The 15777-nt window shown below is 46.6% G+C and overlaps 1 protein-coding gene across 1 annotated transcript; it reads left to right on the top strand.

The window, feature by feature from the left end:
- Positions 1-1023: 1023 nt before the first annotated feature.
- SYF2 (SYF2 pre-mRNA-splicing factor) lies at positions 1024-7872 on the top strand. The gene is made up of 7 exons (XM_004679384.2): positions 1024-1109; positions 1308-1418; positions 3307-3432; positions 4160-4277; positions 4657-4747; positions 6011-6109; positions 6900-7872. Exons 1-7 carry the CDS (start codon positions 1083-1085, stop codon positions 7063-7065), a joined length of 738 nt encoding a protein of 245 aa, XP_004679441.1. The 5' UTR covers positions 1024-1082; the 3' UTR covers positions 7066-7872.
- The last annotated feature ends 7905 nt before the right edge of the window (positions 7873-15777 follow it).

Below are 15777 nucleotides of genomic sequence, written 5' to 3'. Positions count from 1 at the left end.
GAGTTATTCAGAGCAAATCAAGGATTTAAACCCAAGGAGACCGCATCAGATTTGAGTGCTGCATCTGCTCTGTAGATGTCTCATTTGCAGGTGAGCCACGCGAACAGGAATTCTCCTAGAGCAGAGATGAAGACGTGGTTATAGTCTGGTCCATGAAAAAGGAGGAATGTTATTTATGATATCAAGGGTGACCTCTCATTCTGCAGTCAGATGTTACCGGTTTGTGGGAATAGCACAAGAACAGGGATCTATCGAGATACTTGATATCCTAGTCAGGGTGTGTTTTCACAGGCGTAAAGGCATATCCTTCCTTCAGCAACTCGACATGACGGGAGAAGGTGGCTTTGGTGTGTGACTTGGCTACATGGAACTTTCACAGTAAAATTGGTTATTTTTTCTTTCTGTTGGCTGACTCCAAGCTCCTGCAGTTGTTGCAATCTTTTCCTCAGAATGGACACATCAGATTCTGTATTTCTCTTCGTTACCGCTTTAATTTTATCTCTACATTATATACATGTACATATATATGTAGATTACTTTTAATTTCTACTCCTAACAAGTGGTAGGTAGTACAGAAAGGATCATTTGATCCGTAGGGCACAGAAGGAGGGGCCTGTTCCCTGCAGGTCACAACGTGGAAAGGGCGGGGGTGGGGGAGATGCAAAATGGACAGACAAGAAAATCGTCTACTATTGAAGTGAATGCAGATGGTGACAGCAGCAAAGGCCAACGCGAGACTAGAGAATCAGGGGAGACCTGCCTCGGAGGAGGTGACACGGAAGCCCTTGCCGCTCATATAGGGATCTCCCCAGCTGAGGTCACTTTTCTACCAGGCTTTGGCTCAGACACCCCTTCCCGACGCCCACCCCAGACCCCCCCTCCCTGCCAGGCCCTTCCGCCCTTCCGCGGAAGCCCTACCCAATCGAAAACATCTGTCCGCCTAAACGGATAGCGATTGGTCCCAAGCGCCAGGGCCGTCCGGAAGGGGCGGGGCTTACAGTTATTACTGCATCAGCAGGACCGTCCAAAGACCGGCGGAAGTGCTCGGGGTTGTTGCCGGAAGTGGGAAGAGAAAGGTTGCGATGGCGGCTGAAGCTCTGGTTGAGAAGGTAAGTGCCACCGGCTCTACGTTGGGGTCTCGTATGGGAGGGGCCCGGCGAGGTGTAGGAGCGAGAGGTGGAGGCGAGTGCTGGGCCGCATAGGCGCAGACATTGGAGTCGGCCTGCCGGCATCAGCAGGGGATCGGCCTGGGCTGCCCCAGGACAAGCCGAGCCGGCCCCGCCTAAAGCTTGCTCTGCCCGCTGTAGGTGTCTTTGGACGGCGCGGAGGAGCAGCAGCCGTTCGCCACGACCGAGGAGCTGGCGGCGCAGAAGCGCGAGCAGAGACTGCGCAAATTCCGGGAGCTGCACCTGAAGCGGGTGAGCAGCCCTGAAGGCCCGCCGGGTCGGGCCCCTTGGCGAACCCCGAGAGTGTTTATGGAGGGGCCAGGAAGCCGCCCAGCGCACCCGACAGACCTGCAGGGCTGGATGAAAGAGCTTTCCCCATGGTTCTCAACCTGGAGCACATTGAAAGTATTTCGAGAACTTTTAGGAGTTACACATGCTCCATCCAGTTCAGTCACTTCTGCTTTAACGTATTTGGGCTTCTGTTACTAACAGTTGCTTCTCTGCTATATTGTTCTAACAATTTCCTCGTTTTACTTAGGGGAGTACGTGGAACGAGAGATGGAAAGAAACTTGTCCAGTGTTAGAGAACTGGTTAGAGAACTTTTTTTGTTAGAAAATCTCTGAAACTTTAAAAGTCTATGATGTCAGCGGTTCGACCAGTTTATGGGGTACCAGATAATGGAGCTAAGATTTACGTCTTTTTATTCATTTATTTTAAAATAGCACTTTTAAAATTTATTTTTATTGATGTATACAAGAACTGGGGCACAGGCCAGGGGTGTGGATGGTGATAGGATTCACTGGAGACAGTGGGGATCAGAACAGGTGGATCTACTGAAATACACTGCTGAGGGGAGCAGCAGGCGAGACAGGAGAGTTCTGCTGTGCCATGTGGGTCAGCTCCCTGGCTGGGGATCAAACTGGTGCTGCAGTGGCTGGTGATATCTGGTTAGTGTTGAGACTTAATCCCTTGCACCACCAATACACTATAGTAAATATTAATGTGTTTGTGGGGGGTGTGTGGGGGTTCTAGTAAGTGTCACATAAGGAAATTGACACCAAACTACTGTTTGAAAGTTAAGCAAGATAGAGTCTTAGACATGTTTATTATTAAATAAACAATTTGATTATGGTGGTGGCACACGGGTGATTTGGTGATGGGAAACCTGCGGGGATTACAATCGAGATGGAAAAAAAAATGTGCAAAATGATGTAAAAATAAACTTTTGTAATAATTAAAAACAAAACAAAAAACCAAATAAACAATTTGGAGGAAGCTACCCAAACAAAGGGAGCAAATGTAAAGGAAGAGAATTCATATTAGAGGTAAGGATCAAGCAAACAACTGCTGAGAAAGGAAAAGCAACTCTTGGCTATTTCAAGGTTTGGACTGGCCTGATTGGCAGCTCCAGGGCGGTTTTACAAAACTCCCACATCACTCTGACTATTGGAATGAGACAGAAACAAAACTGTTTATCTCTTAGAAGTAACCAGTCCTGCTGACACCAGTGACTGTTTCTACCTAATACAGTATTGGCTTCACTCCTTGATGCCTTATTCCTATATAAAATTTTAAGATACTCAGTCATCCAGTGCTCTTGTTTTCTGACAGTGCCCAGTCAGGAGCACAGTCATGTTTCCTTGAGCCCTTTCCCAGTCCCGTGATGCAAACCCAAATCTGTGATTAAGCTCTCCTGACACCCTCTCATCACAGTGCTTACAGTTCTCCATGGTTTTGTCTGCTTCAGTGCAACAAACAGCCTTGTTTCACTACAGGTGTGTTCAACTGGAGGACATTGCCAGAGCCAAGAACACTTGAAGGGTGGTGGAGGAGAGGGTTCCTCTCTATGGCCTGATAAACAGACCAGATACAAACATACATATTTACTTGTTCATTACCACAGAGCTAAACAGAGGCAGAGTTGACATTCATCTCCAGGCTCTTTGGAGTAGCAAACCAGGGCAGCTCAGCTTATTTTTCTTAACTACAAACAAATGCACACCTATTGATTAGTTCCTTGCTTATACTCCTTTTAATAAAATGGGATCCCTGTTAATGTATCGTATCTGAGGCTCCTCAAAGGAGGCAAGAGCTTTGGATTTATTTTCAGCTGACATACTTTTCGTGCTGTGGTTGTAGAATGAAGCTCGTAAATTAAATCACCAGGAAGTTGTGGAAGAAGACAAAAGACTTAAGCTACCTGCAAATTGGGAAGCCAAAAAAGCTCGTTTGGAATGGGAACTACAGGAAGAAGAAAAGAAAAAGGTTAGGCACTCTGCTGTCTTCTTAAGTGGTCTGTTCAGTCATTGTGTTGTATTTTGGCAGTAGAACATGGGGGTTTTGTTCACTGGCTCTGAAGCTAGACAGCCGGGTGTTCAAATCTTGGGTCTGCTTTTTGTTAGCTGCAACATTTTGGGTGAGGTTTTTTTTTTTTTTTTAAGATTTATTTATTTGTGCATACAGAACTGGGGTACAGGCCAGAGGCTCAGGGGCGGCGAGAGGCTTCACCAGAGACAGAGTGGGGAGCAGAACAGGCAGATCTACAGAAATATGCTGCTGAGGGGAGCAGCGGGCGGGTCAGGAGAGGTCTGCCACGCCATGTGGTCACCTCCGGGGCCGGTAATCGAACTCACACTTAAAGGGGTGTGACTTGCTTGCATTGCTGCAGTTTAACCTGTTGCGCCACCAGGAAGGGCCTTAGGTGAGTTATTTAACCTCTCTGGCCCTTCATTTTTTAACTGCAAAATGATTGCTACCATAGTTATTTGAGTTAATTATGAATTAAATGAATCAATGCATGTAAAACATTTAAAGCAGGATCTGATATCATCAGCATTGATTCAGTGTTGTTTCTGAAGGTAATACGTTCACTTCTTATATGCCATGGTAAATAATTTTTAGGGCATTGCTGAATTGTTGAATCTGGATTTAAAATAGGTAAAAAGAATTGCTTAGAAAATAATTGGTATCAGATATTTTTCTTTCTTTTTAGGAATGTGCAGCAAGAGGGGAAGACTATGAGAAAGTGAAGTTGCTAGAAATCAGTGCTGAAGATGCAGAAAGATGGGAGAGGAAAAAGAAGAGAAAAAACCCTGATCTGGGATTTTCAGGTAAAACTGACTTTTCCTGTTTAGTGTATTTGGTTTTAAGAAAATATATTTCCATTCATGGAATATTTTCTAAATGGTTAAGCTATGAACAATATGTATACATATCATAAGTCAGAAGGATATTGGATTTGCAAGCTGGATTCTTTTTTTTTGGGGGGGGGTAAAATTACTCGAAACCTGTATTATAACAGTTTATTTTTACATCATTTTGTACTTTTTTTTTTCTATCTCAATTGTAATCCCTGTGGGTTTCCCATCACCAAGTCACCCGTGTGCCATCACTGATTAGTACTAATTTTTTTAGTACTATTTTTTTTTGATTACTCATTTCTGCCCAAACAAGGAAATAAATTATCTCTGATTCTCACTTGATTTTTAGATTATGCTGCTGCCCAATTACGCCAGTATCATCGGTTGACCAAGCAGATCAAACCTGACATGGAAACATATGAGAGGTTGAGAGAAAAGCAGTAAGTTGACAGGATTAATGCAAGTCTTTTTTCATCTTCAGTGCTATAAATGTGCTTGTGTGTGTTTATATAAATGTACACAGGCATCAATACAAATGCACTTTAGAGCTCAGTGTGGCTTACCGACAGCTCTGTCTGGTCTTGACAACACAGTTTATTGCTTACTTCACAGCAGTCAAGCTAACAACTTGGCAGGCTTTCTACCTGGCAGTAGAAGACTGGTGTTGACTGCTTACCATTCAGATTGTCATGGTTACTCATGCATCATCTTAGGAGATCTTAGGGGGCAGAATGTTTTTTTTTTTTTAAGATTTATTTATTCATACAGAACTGGGGTAAAGGCCAGAGATGCAGAGGGTGAGAGGATTCACCAGAGACAGAGTGGGGAGCAGAACAGGCCGACTGATGAAGTACACTGCTGAGGGGAGCAGCGGGTGGGTCAGGAGAGGTCTGCCGTGCCATGTGGATCTCCTCCCGGGCAGGCAGGGATTGAACACATGGGGAAGTGACTTAAGCTTCTTGGTGCTGTGCTTTAACCCGCTGTGCCACCAGGGAGGGCCCAGGAGGCAGAATGTTTTAATGCTGGGGCAGGTGAACTTTGCCGTAAAGGCTGGATAGTAACTATCTGGTCTCACAGTGTGTCACTGCTCAGCTTCCCCATGAGGTGTGAAAGCAGCAGCGAGGAGCAGACGTAAATGGCTTTCACTACATCCCAGGGCAGCTGTGCACAGAAACAGATGGGGCACTTTGCTGCCCCCTGAGATTTTGGCCACTGAACCTAGAAGCAAGCAAGTCCTTTAGGCTCTGGTCTTTGGCTTTTCCTTTGTAGAAGAAAGTCATGGGATCGCTTAGGTCTCTTTTAGTTCTTTGTTTTCTCTCTCTCTCTTTTAAAGATTTATTTATTTGTACAGAACTGGGGTACAGGCCAGAGATGCAGAGGGTGAGAGGATTCACCAGAGACAGGGTGGGGAACAGAACAGGCAGATCGATAAGGTACACTGCTGAGGGGAGCAGCGGGCGGGTCAGGAGAGGTCTGCCGTGCCTTGTGGATCTCCTCTGGGGCAGGCGAGGATTGAACTCATGCAGAAGTGGCTTTAGCTTCTTAGTGCTGTGCTTTAACCCGCTGCGCCACCAGGGAGGGCCTGTTTTCTCTTTTAAAAAAGTTAAAATCACAAGTAAATATGTATGTATTTTTAATCCAAATGGTATTTTAGCTCAAAACTTGAAAAGGTGGTGTACTTATCCATTTTGCTATCTTTTCAGTGGAGAAGAGTTTTTCCCAACATCCAACAGTCTTCTTCATGGAACACATGTTCCTTCCACGGAGGAAATTGATAGGATGGTCATAGATCTGGAAAAACAGTAAGTGCTCAGTACAGGAACCTGAAATTGTAAATGCTCAATGGTAGAATGGATGTAACATGCTTTGAATGAATTGAATAGACAAGGAATTACACATGCTAATTTATGGCCTAGATTTGCAGTGGTTGTGGTGACAAACAGCAAGAGTGGACTGGGTTTGTACGACCTGGAATGGAGACGCAGGCTACCAGCATGGGATGGCTGTGGTTGGGGTGTGGGGAGAAGTCTAAAGGGGATTATTGTTGCAGTGCTTGCTCGCTAGCTACCAGTCCACTCTGACTTGAAGAAGTAAGAATGTGCTAGCAAATGCCCCCTCGATTTTATTTGTTTCTTAACAGCGACAGGCAGAGAGTCAAGTGTGCTTTACGGTTAGTGTTAGTGACAGTGTCTGGCACACACGATGCACTTCCTTCATATTACCTGTGGCTGTTATTAGTAAAGTTGTTATTTAACATTCCTTGAAGTAGTACTTCATGGGTTGAGTCCCTAATAACATACCTTTGGACCTTTACAAGCGTTCTGAAGATGTGTTTTTATTTTCTGAATTTCACATTTCTTACCTTTGCTATTAACTAGCATTTTCAACCTGATTGTGATAAAAACTGAATTCCTTTTACCCCCCCCAAACTAGACCTTTGACAAGGTCTAGAGTTGGGCTCAGGAACCGCTTGGGGTTGTAGATGCTGCAGCTGAGGATGTTTATTTGCTTCTTAACTATTTGTCCATGTTTTATTAAGTTCAAAAACAAAGGCCATTTTGAATTTTTAAAATAATTTTATTCTTCCCCCAGAATTGAAAAACGAGACAAATATAGCCGGAGACGTCCTTACAATGATGACGCGGATGTCGACTACATTAATGAGAGGAATGCCAAGTTCAACAAGAAGGCAGAAAGATTCTATGGGAAATATACAGCTGAAATTAAACAGAATTTGGAAAGAGGGACAGCTGTGTAATCCCTCAGGAACTGTTTTTAGAAGTTTGAGAATAAAGTGAAATTTTCTGCTAGCAAATTCTACTTCTGGTAAACCTATGCCTTCACACTTAGTGTTTAGAAATAAATGTTTTTACTTAAGCATATACTTTCATGGATATTTCCACATTTTTTGTGCTTGGATATAAGATGTATTTCTTGTAGTGCACTTGTTTTGTAAAAACCTACTTTGTATAAATTCTAATTATATTATTTTTCTATGTATTTTTAATGTATATCATTTACATTTTCGAAGCCTTTTGGGCTGAAGATGATGTAGTCATTGTGGCTTTGGATATTGGTATGAATTTGACAGGGTCTGGAGCTGGGCTCAGGAACCACCTGGTTGTCAGTGCTGCAGCTGAGGGAGTGGTGGTGGCTTCTGGTACTGCTGCCTGCTGCGACCAGCTTGAGGAAGTAACAGAACTATCCCCCGTGAACACTGACCACTTACAGTTCCCTTTTATAAGTAGCAAATACCCCATGGAGTAGAATCCATACTAAACACTCTATGTATAAAAGTTTTTATCATGGGACATTTCAAATATTCAAAAGAAGACATACAATGAATCCCATGTACCCATACCCCCATCTTCAATCAGCAACTCACGGCCGGTCTTGTTTCATCTTTATTTCTGCCCCTTTTTCCCTTTATGTTATTTTGAAGTGAATACTGGATTGTATACTTTTATCTATAGGCATTTCAGTATGTATTTGAAAGAGACTAAAAAAATAAGGACCACAATACTATGATGACAATTTTATTTTAATAAAAGTCCAGAGAGAAAAATTGTTGTAATTTTTGCCACACATGGATTCACATTCAAATATCTAAGTAGGACATTCCAAATTAAAAGAAATCTGAAACAGAAAATTTTACAAATACAGATACTTCAGCTTTAGTGTTTGATGCCACTACTGGTTATTCCTTTAAAAAAAAATCTTTGTTACATTTTCCATTTGTTTTCATGCTGATTTTTAGCATTTCTGTGTGCACTGAATCAGGCCTGGTCACAGGACCTTGATGTTATCTCTGAAAATATCTTTAATGTGCTTCTGTTCTCATCTCTACTACTTTAACTTCTTTGATCCTGAATATTGTAGTAGCCTTAGAAAATAAGTTTAAAACGTTGTCAAGTAAAATCCAGCAATGAGGACTAACCTAGGCGGGTTAATTTTTTTTTAAGATTTTTTTTATGCATACAAGAACTGGGGTACAGGCCAGAAGTGTGGTGGGTGAGAGGATTCACCAGAGAGACAGAGTGGGGAGCAGAACAGGTGGATGGACTGAAATGTACTGCTGAGGGGAGCAGTGGGCAGGTCAAAAGAGGTCTGCCATGTCATGTGGGTCAGCTCTGACCTGGGATCAAACTCCTGCCACAGTGTTACGTCACCAGGAAGGACCCTAGGCAGGTTAGTTCTAAGGGTGCAAAACTACTTTGTTGTAGAGCCTGTCAGTTGCCTGTTGAATATCAGTTCTTCATTACCAGCCAGAACCCTTACTTTTTTGAATTTGTGGTATTAGTTTCAGCTAAACTCCCTTCCCAAGACTTGCTGTTAGAGGCAGACAGTTCTGACTAAGGTACCATGTGATTTATTTGAGACGTCTTGCTTTCTGAAGTTGGAGTTGGCTCCTTACTTCCCCTTCTTTTTACTTGGAACACACATGCAAGGTTTGGAGTTCCAGCAGCCACTTTGTGCCATGAAGTCACATGCATCAGAACAAAAGTGGACATGCTCAGGACACTGAAGCAGAGCCTGGGTGCCTGCTGGCATCTCTCAGCAGCTTCACCACCACTTGCTGCCTCTTGTTTTCCCATTTCCACTGCTGAATAAATATATGACTAACATAAGGATCAATTTCAGGATCTCTGTTAGCATATGTTAAATATATAAAAATTAAGGTATGTAAAAATGGAGATGGGAAGAAATGGTTGCTACAATATCAATAACAATAAAAATTAGAAGATATTTATAGAGACGGCAGAGGGCCTTCGTGAAGAGAGAAAATGGAAAGAATCAGCAGAATTCTAGTTTCAAGCCAAATGCAGTGATGGAATGTTTTAATGTTTTACCTTCCAGCTTAACCCCTAACCTCCCCCCCCCCACCCCGTGATAGCATATATAAAACAACAGTTTCAGATACTATGGATCAGGAGGTGAGGGAGGCCTGAGAGAAAAAAAGGGGAGCCCTATGATACCACTGCTTATTGCCTTTGGAGAACTTACAGGCTGTGGTGTGTGGAGGGAGAACCCAGGCGAAGCCCAGCAGACTCCCTTACTGAGAGAGCTAGAGCTGGAAGTCTCAGCACAGCAGTGAGAGCTCAGAGCTGGACACGAGGGAACTACTCACAGAGAAGTCTAGAAGTCTACAGAGCGTCTCAGGTATGAGGCAGGGCCCCAGCATGTACACAAGGACATGAGGCTGAAGAAGGAACCACCGAAAGGAAGAGAGAATATACTGGAGCTCATACGGGGCTGGAAATAGTGTTTTTTCCACTTCCAAAGTGGAAAACGTCATAACTTATGGGAAGGATACTGGGAAGGCGTTTCCTGGTAGTGGGGAGTAATTAGTCCTTGACCAAACACAACTTGCGTCTTGCCTAACAAGCTTGAAAGGAAGACCTGGCGTTTTGCTACAATACAGAGTGTGGTCGAATTAATAAAAAACACAAAAAATTGTGTGTGTGTATGAGTGAGAGAGGGAGAGAGGTTGGGGGACAGGTGTGTTTTTTCAGTTGGAAACAGTCCCTTGGGGAGAGATGTAAAAAATACTCAAGTGCCTCAAACATGCACCCTGGAAGGTTATAGAACATGTTCATCACATATACGGAAAGGCTAAATGTAAACCATTAAAATAAAACACAAGTTTCCAAAATCCTGTCTTGACACTTCTTATCTTATTGCCACAATAGAAACCCTCAAAAGGACCAGCCCAGCCCAGTCCTGCTGTTCAGAGACCCTGCACCCTGCAGAAGGCAGCTGGGAACTGGAAAGCCAGACCCTAGAACAGCCCCTGCTTATCTCCCCCACAGTCTGCGCCCCCTTGTGGCGCTCGTGATCCGAAAGATTTTGGCTTTCTAGAGTTACCGGCAGTGAAGGGCACAACCAGAGCAAACATACAGGAAATTTTTCATATTTATAAGCCTGGGCAACCAGCCAGGTCAAGCCAGTAGGGTCCCTCATGACCTGTGGCCGTCCAAGGCCCCTGTTAGCATGGTTTCTGTCGCCTCAGGTGAGTGTAGTTTTTGAGCTTCCCATGTGGCTGCTATTGGGGTCTGACTTGGCTTACCCAACACCGTGTCTAGAGCGTTGCTTACACTACACGGCTTTCCAACGTCCAGGTCACTGATTCGGAGGAGGGAGGAAGTGAGGAAGCATCAGGTTGAGATCCTGGCTGGGGCCTCAGAGTGAGTGGTTCCAGGCGCCTCAGGAGAAGCAGGGTTACAGGAAGGCGGCTCTCCACACCCTCCACCACTGCCCGGGGCGTGGGGGCTGGGGGGCCTGGCTCTGTACTCCAGGAGCCATGACCTCACGGCCCAGTTTCCACGACAAGCTTCTGGCCTGGGCTGTGGTGCCGCCGGGGGCCGAGACTCTGTGGTTGCACGGGACGAGTGCCTGCTGCCACAGGAGGGGCCGGGGTGCTGGCCGGAGTGTAGCTGGCGGCCTACAGGCATCTGCAAGGCCAGGCGCTCCCAGAGCCACCGCTTCCTGGGTGTTTTTACCTGAGGTTGATGTTCTCCACTGAGGCGTGGTGGATTCTTGGGGCTGCTGTAAGGTTGACCCCCAGTGCGGTGGCTTAGACAACAGGTGTTTCTCATCTCCTGGTTCTGGAGGCCCAAAGGGGCCAAGGTGTCCGTCAGGTTCCTTCCTTTGAGGGCTGCCCGGGGGAACCTGGTCACGCCCTGCTCTCCCTCTGGGTGGTCCTCTGGAGTCTGGTGTTTCCCAGCAATGGAAGCATCACCCAGACCTCTGCCTTCATCGTCACACAGGTCTGTCCAGAGTCCCACCTTACAGGGACAGCACTGAGGGTAAATTGGCACACTCTAATGACCTCCCTTTAACTTGATTAATTCAATCTGCAAGAAACATCTCCAAAGACTGTGACAGTCCAACCATGGGGTATGAGTTCAACATGGATTTGGAACGGGTACATGTATTAGAATTTTCCAGAGAGAACTCCGACAACACCCACACTCACACCAGTCACTTATCATCTCTATAAATCCATCTACCTAGGTAGAGTTAACAGATATGCTGAGGCACAGTGACAATTTTAGAAGTTTTTAAAGCAAACATGCATTCACATCAGGCAGGCCCAATCTAGCAGACAGACAGGAGCTTCAAGGCATTGTATAGAATGACTTTTGTAGCCAGAGGGAGTGGGGCCAGGAAGCCATACTAGGTAACAACAGTTAGCTAACGTGGCCCTTAGGGGGAGGCAGATTCCCTGACTAGGCCTGACCAGGTGACTCCTGCTGGCTGCTTTGATTCCATTTCTGGAGAGCCATAACTCTGACTACGTCTTGATTTGGTGCCCTTGGTGGGTCTGACAGGGCCTTTAATGATGAAGGAGGGTACTGGGTGCAGGCAGGGAGGCTGGGGCTTGGGGAGCTGGCCGCAACTGAGCTCCTGCCTCCCTCAGCCACCACCTCAGGAATCTCCACTCTCTCCTCGGCTCATACTTACGGGTATACACCCCCAGGGTCCCCGCTTCTTCGACCAGCTGTCCACAATGACATGCCCACACTCCTCAGCTCAGGCAGCTGAGGGTGCTTGTGCCCCCAACATGAGCACCAGCATGGTGTCATGTGTGGGCAATGAAACCTGGGAGACAACAAAGCCACAGGGGGTGGCCATAGAGGCCAGTGGTCTGAGGAGACAAAGCTGAATTAGCTCCATTTCCCTACAGGCCACTAATGTCACTTTTCCAATTCCTCATCTGTTCAATGTGGCAATAACATCACTTTCCTTGTTTTGTTGTGTTGTGAATACTGTTAGCCCTCCAGAAAAGCGGAACAGGGCCCTCCCTTGTGGGGCAGTGGGCTAAAGCACAACACTGTGAAGCTAGCTAGCCACAGCAGCTTCAGCGTGAGTTTGACCCCCGCCCCGGAGGTGACCCACAGGGCACGGCAGACCTCCTCTGACCTGCCTCAGCAGTGTGCTTCGTCCATCTGCCTGTTCTACTTCCTGCTCTCTCTCTCTGGTGAATCCTCTCACCGTGCCTGTACCCCAGTTCTTTATGCATAAATAAATAAATCTTAAAAAAAAAAATCCAGAAAAGCCTGGCACACAGTGGGCCTCTTGTACGTGCTGACCGCTGGGCCTGGAGGAGAGAGCAGGATATCCCCGCTGGGCCCAGAACCTGCCACATCTGAGTCTGGCCGCCAGAGTGGGAGGAGCTGTGGGTGCCTCCCGTGTGTCACCTCCCCCCCCCCCGGCTCCCAGCAGCTCCCCAGCTAATGCACCACAATTGCTTTTTCATCAGCAGCCACACAATTCACATCCAGTAGCTCTCGACCACTGAGGTTTGTAGTTAATGATGGCCGTATCCACCGAAACATGCAGCTGAACAGTTTACTCCAGCTTGGTGAGGGTGGCATCAGCCGTTTGGATGAAGAAGCCAGGGTATTCCCTGCCCTCGGGCAGGCAGGATGGGAAAAGGGCCTCACCAGGTGTCCCGCGTGCGGGGCTCCGGGGTGCTCAGGGCGCCCAAGGGTGCTCATTCCAGAGGACTCTCAATCAAAGCGCAGCCCCAGCGGCCACATTTTCACACTAGCATGCCCACAACATGTGTGGAAAAAGTGGGGAGATCTGTGTGGATCTAAGTCAAGCTAATTAGCTGTCAGCTGCATCGCAGCTGGAGATCAAATATAAACTGTTGGCATCCAAAACCGTTCCGGTCCCTGTCATTTCCGTTCTCCTGGTACCACGCCATCCTTTGTAGTGGGGCCCTAATATGTTCCTCCACGCTGACAAGAATCCAGCAGCCCGCCAGGCGCGGGGTCCCCAGTCATCTGTATCGGCGACGGGAACGTCCTCTTATTTTGCGTCGGGAATTGGAAAGCGTGGTCCTTTGCTGGGGTGGTTATGTGAGCAGGCCTTTGCCTTCTCAGTCCATCGGAATGCAAATATTTACACAGTTCCTACTAACCTGGCCCCCTTTGCTACTGTTCTGTGCAAAAATCACCATCTGAAGCAGGCTCGTGTTGGCCCGTGTCCTGCTGAATTTCACCAGCTGCTCCCGGAGGGAGTGGGCAGCGGGAAAGGGGTATGGACTTTGCCTTTCAGGAGAGGTATGTGCATCTGGTGGTAGAGAGTGACCAGAGAACAGAGGCAACAGTGCTTTTATTCCATTTAGATATTTATTTAAAGTGTTCCCCCAGGGTGGAAAATAGTCTGTTTCTGGTTTAGGTTGACTTAAAATTGATGCCATTTTATTGTAAATAATGTGACAACTCTTTCCTTTAAAGAAGCTTTGGAATAGGGTTTGGAATCCCAAGTATACAAACGACAAATTGGCTTTGTCAATTTGATTCTCCTCCATGACAAAAGAAGTGTAATTTTTAGTACAATTGAAAATCAAAGGCATAGTTGGCCTCTGGTACTGCCAGGGACTGTCCACTAGGTGGCAGTATACCTCCAGGTTTTTAGCCTACAGCCCAGTGGTTCTCAAAGTGGGTTTCCTGGACTAGCACTGTGAGCTTTGCTTGGGAGCTGGTTAGAAATGAGAGTGTTTTTGTTCCCCTGCAGTCTCTGATTGGAGCCCGGTGATTCGCATTTTAGCAAATCCTCTGGTCGATTCTGTTGTATGGGCCATCTGGGGAGTCACTGACCTGTAGCTAACCTGGGGTCTTTCTGCAGGCTGAACATGCCAGCATTAGAGGTGACAAGGTGTGGTGGGCTTCAGCACGTTTCGTGACTGAGAGACACTAAGCGACACCGTGTCTGCAGAATAAATGGAGGTGACCAGGGTTTTTTCTGCCCTCTGCCCTCAGCATCAATGATCCACACCTGTGGCCTTACACGTGGGCCTGACCTGTAGCCTTATGCGGGCCTTACACCTGGAGCCTGGTGTGGGCGAGCGTAAGTGGACGCACCTGAGCCCAGAGACTGAGCCTCAAGGGTGGGGCGGCAGGGAGCGCTGAGGGCCTCAGAGACTGGCAAGGGAGGAAAACTCATGGAGGAACAGAAGGGGCCAACTATGTCTCCCTGCTGGTCTATTTCTCCTGCATATGAATAACAAACCTGTGGGGATGGTGCCGAGGGCCCCACGTTTCTCTCTCTCTCTCTCTTTTTAAAGATCTACTTATTTATGTATGCAGAACTGGGGTACAGGCCAGAGGTGCAGGGGCCGTGAGAGGATTCACCAGAGACAGAGTGGGGAGCAGAACAGGCAGGTCAACAAAGTACACTGCTGAGGGGAGCAGCGGGCGGTCAGGAGAGGTCTGCCGCGCCATGTGGTCACCTCCGGGGAAGGCGGGGATCGAACTCTTGCAGAAGTGGCTTTAGCTTCTCAGTGCTGTGCTTTAACCCACAAGTTTCTCTTTTTAAGCTGCCTGAACCCACGGTGAATCTCCCCTGCCTGGGTGGGCTGCAGGACAATGTCTTAAGTCTCTTTTATACCAGACTTTCTCCAGTGTTTAAAATGCTCCCCCCAGTCAGGGAGCAAGCCTCTAGAGTGAATCAGCTCACTGCTATAACCTGAAACTGAGGACAATTTAGAGTCTTGGGCCAAATGTGTTTTCGCAAATCAAGTTTATTGGGTCTTCCCGCGCCCGCTGGCCAGCCGGCCATCTACGGTGCTTTCTGTGCAGCACAGGAGAGCCGCAGCTGAGACCTGCGGAGCCTAAACTGTTTAGTCTGATCCTTTGTGGGAGAAGGTTTTGGCTTAGTTGAAGAGCTGTCTGGCAAAGCCTTGAGTTGTGTGACCTGCCCCAGGGCAGTGGAACGAACCTCAAATAATGGTCAGAAGAGGGAGGGGGGGGGGAGAGGTCGGGCTTGAGACCTTTCTGGATGTTAACTAACATGCTAATTTGACCACAAATGCACGTGTCCATCTTGCAGTCTGCTAACTAGAGCCACTTCACTTGTCTGTGAATGGCATTTCTTCACCTGTGATCAGTTAAGATCATTTTTGTTGAGACGTTTTATCCATTTACTTTCAAAGGACTTGGGTGAGTGTTGAGATGAAAGGTGGATAAATAAGACATGTGCTGATAAAACAGATCACGTCACTGTCCTTTGGCCATTTATTTCCATCCTTGGTACCGGTGACCGTACTGGAATTTCTGGAGCAACATTTTCCATGTATTTTAAGCCTCTGTTGTCAGGAGCAATTTTTACACATCGTGTCTACTGAGATTTCACAGTGGCTCTGATAAATCTACATCACTCCTTCCATCTGTAGGAAGGAGAAAACAGCTCAGAGCAGGCAGGTAACTTTGAGCTCAATTTGTGGGACCCGGGACTTGGACCCCCAGAGCCAAGCCTAGTGTAAGTGACACCTGGGTTCTGTACTCCATACTGGCTTAACTGCTTGTGCTATTCTTAGTGTTCTTTTTATAAACCGGCAGCTAGGCCTTGCAGTCTTATTTAAGTTATTATATTATTATCCTTCCTAGTAGGACCCTAATTAATTAATCATATAGAAATGGTGCCCTGTTTCGTCCATTAAGTTAAATTGAGGTCTTCA

Source organism: Condylura cristata, unplaced genomic scaffold (assembly GCF_000260355.1).
Source record: "Condylura cristata isolate star-nosed mole 26May11 unplaced genomic scaffold, ConCri1.0 scaffold00008, whole genome shotgun sequence".
NCBI classification, from domain to species: Eukaryota; Metazoa; Chordata; class Mammalia; order Eulipotyphla; family Talpidae; genus Condylura; species Condylura cristata.
The sequence above is the reverse complement of the archived record's forward strand: the minus strand, read 5'-3'. Positions and strand labels throughout refer to the sequence as shown.